At 33.2% G+C, this 2,938-nt stretch overlaps 1 protein-coding gene across 1 annotated transcript; it reads right to left on the reverse strand.

Annotated features, from left to right (window-relative positions):
* Nucleotides 1-1,897: 1,897 nt before the first annotated feature.
* On the reverse strand, nucleotides 1,898-2,462 carry LOC149213874 (uncharacterized). Its single transcript, XM_089389191.1, has one exon. The coding sequence runs from the start codon at nucleotides 2,408-2,410 to the stop codon at nucleotides 1,898-1,900; it is 513 nt and encodes a 170-aa protein (XP_089245317.1). The 5' UTR covers nucleotides 2,411-2,462.
* Between the last annotated feature and the right edge of the window lie 476 nt (nucleotides 2,463-2,938).

Consider the following 2,938-nt stretch of genomic DNA (forward strand, 5'->3'; position numbering starts at 1 on the left):
AAGTCCCAAAATCTCATAAAGGACCCGACATTATTCATGAAATTTAGACCATTTTCAAAAACCCTTTCTCGATCTTCCAAATTTGAAATGATAATTTTAAAAAAACCTTTGGCCCTCAATCTTAGCTCCACCGCCCCTTTTGGTTACCATTTTAATTGAATCCACTTCACAATGTTTGGTTCTTGGGGCTAGATGCTCATGAATTCGCTAACCAAGGTTTGATGTTTCATGAACTGCCTTGATTTCTCTAGTCTATTATTGGGTATGACAAACTTTGAGTTCGTTAAGGCCTTTGGAAGGCATCTCCCATTCAATTGAGCTTGTCATTGTGCATCCAATTGTGAGGTTTCATCCATAAATTTGATTCCTTGAGAAGAACCAACATTTCCTTTGAGAGACTTATGGCATCCAATATTGCTATAAGAGGAGGGTTTCACCCCTCCCTAAAAAACCTTTCATTGAACCAATTAAGATAAGCTATGATGAGATTAACTTTGAAATGAGTTTCCAAGTCATGATTCAATTTCCAACTCTTAGTATAGAAAATTTTGCAAAGCCCTTAATAAAACTCTCCCTCAAAGTACATTTATTTTATTCTAGTCAAGACAAAAAGACATTCAAATATGCTAATAATAAATCAATCAAATTCATTGAGAATAATTTTTTATTTAATATAAAAATGACCTATCCATTCAACTTTATTCATTAATTCACCCAAAAACAAAATTCTATCCCACACTGAATTATTAAACATTCTAATAAATTCAATATCTTAAAAATATTCTTATACAATTATATTATATAAACTTAAAAAATTACAAATTACAAATTTCTTAATTTTAATCAAATTCTAAACCAGCTAAAAATTAGTTATAAAAAAAACAAAACCTTTTTAAATAACCCAACCTTTTTAAGTAACCCCTTCGAATATTTGCAGTCGTCGTGTACGCGTGCAACTGAAGTTACTTTTACACAAGGCCACGCATGTTGAATTAAAGAACTAGTGAATCATTTGAATTAAGGAACTAGTAAAGGAATCTACAGAGAAATGCATTACAATTTTTTCAACTTTGTACAAATATTTTTCTCAATGGTGTGATTTTTTTTAAATAAATTTGTAAATTGTAGTGTGGTGTGAAATTTGATATTTTTACTATTAATATGATAGTGTGAAAATTAAGATTTAATAGGTTTCAATTAATATTTGTGTTGATTTTTAACTATGATTTATTTTTTAAATTGTAAAATTATAGAGAACAAATTATTCTATTGAAATATTTTTCCAAAATTTATAATGTTGATTTTATATATTTTTTTAAATTATAAAAACTATTATATATTTAAAATTAAAAACCCTTATATTAATGCAAGTACAAAGGTCTTAACATTATCAAATAATTTGTTTTTAGACTACAAATATGAGTTTTACCATTATAATATATAACTTATTTTTAAAATACTTAAATTAATAAAAAACTATAAAAAAAATAAAAGAGATATATATTTTAAAATTCTGATATATCTTAAGACAAATAAATCTTAAAACTAGTAATCGATACATATACTTTTTCTGAAAACTCTATTTTGAATCTAAAATAGTCTACTCTATATGTATTTTTCATGTGCAAAACTAACATAAAAAAAAATATAGTTATTAAAAGGTTTTTAGAAAAATAGAAGCTTTAATGTATTTGCAAGCCAAACCACCAAGTTGTTACAGGTTTGTTAGAATATCGGCGAAACATTGCTTTTTAGTCGAAGCTGGATCAAACAGAAGGCCTGGATCCCTACATTCATTATTGAAGCCTGCAATGGATATAAAGTATGTCATATGCACTGGTGCAGCTGTGCAGGCCCCAATGGAAGAACTGCAAGCAAATGTGGAAAACCCTGCAGATCACGACGAAGCCTCTACGTTCAGATCGAAAGTTTCAGCGGGGCGATTATCATATGCATCCCTTGAAAAAGACGGTGTTGCAAGGTGGTTAGCAGGTTGAATACTTTGCTTTCCCTTTTCCTCACAACTGCTGCTCCCATTCTCCTTCCTGGGAAGACTGTATATGTCATTTTGTGCAGATGGTGTATGCTTACCTCCACATTTACAGAAGTCGTCCCATTCGAAGGAGGGTATCCATGGCGATTTAGTTTTCAGAACTTTAACACCCAAGTCTTCAGCTGACATGGATATAGAGTTCGAAAAATCCCAGTCCGCGTGCCTGCTTTTCATATATTGGATTCTATCCAACACAGCCACAAATTTTTCGAAATCGTCTCCAGAATTCGCTGATCCAGTGCACTGGCGTTGACTTCTGGCCTCCCCTCTATCTGTTTCACTTTTCGAGGGCCCCTGTTGACAGGAAGCACTTGGCTCCAACTCGAACATTCGCTTTTGTCCATTGGTGGAGGACATGGATCCAATACAAATGCTTACTCAAACTTCAATCCAACAACTGAAAGTAACACTGATATCTACAGATGAAAATAACGAAAGATTCTCATTGTTTATAAACAACTCTGGAAAACTTGATAAGAAACAACGTTTTTATAGAACGAACGGATTAGGTGAGACAACAGTTTGTTCGGCAGAAAATTGAGTATATCAACGCAGGGGACCGCAGAGAAAATTGAGCATATCAAGACGAAAAAGATGCGTCCGCAGAGAAAATTGAGCATATCAAGACGAAAAATACGGGACCGCAGGGTATGAATGCACATGGCGAGTGTCACTCCCCTGTTCGTCCAATCAAATATTATTAGAACAGAGGATTTTTCAAACCAGGCAGAGGGGTCGTGCTTCACAGAAATTCCTATTTCCATCTCTATAGCAAAGTTATTATTGCACCTGACATGCAAGGGGAATAGTGGGTGTCTTGCTGCTAACATGCCAAAGTCAACTTTGGCAGAAATATAAATGCAAGGCACCCACTATTCCCCTTGC

This window comes from Pinus tabuliformis, chromosome 1_1 (genome assembly GCF_031772625.1).
Source record: "Pinus tabuliformis cultivar Carrire ecotype Pingquan chromosome 1_1, CPIR1, whole genome shotgun sequence".
Taxonomy (NCBI): Eukaryota; Viridiplantae; Streptophyta; class Pinopsida; order Pinales; family Pinaceae; genus Pinus; species Pinus tabuliformis.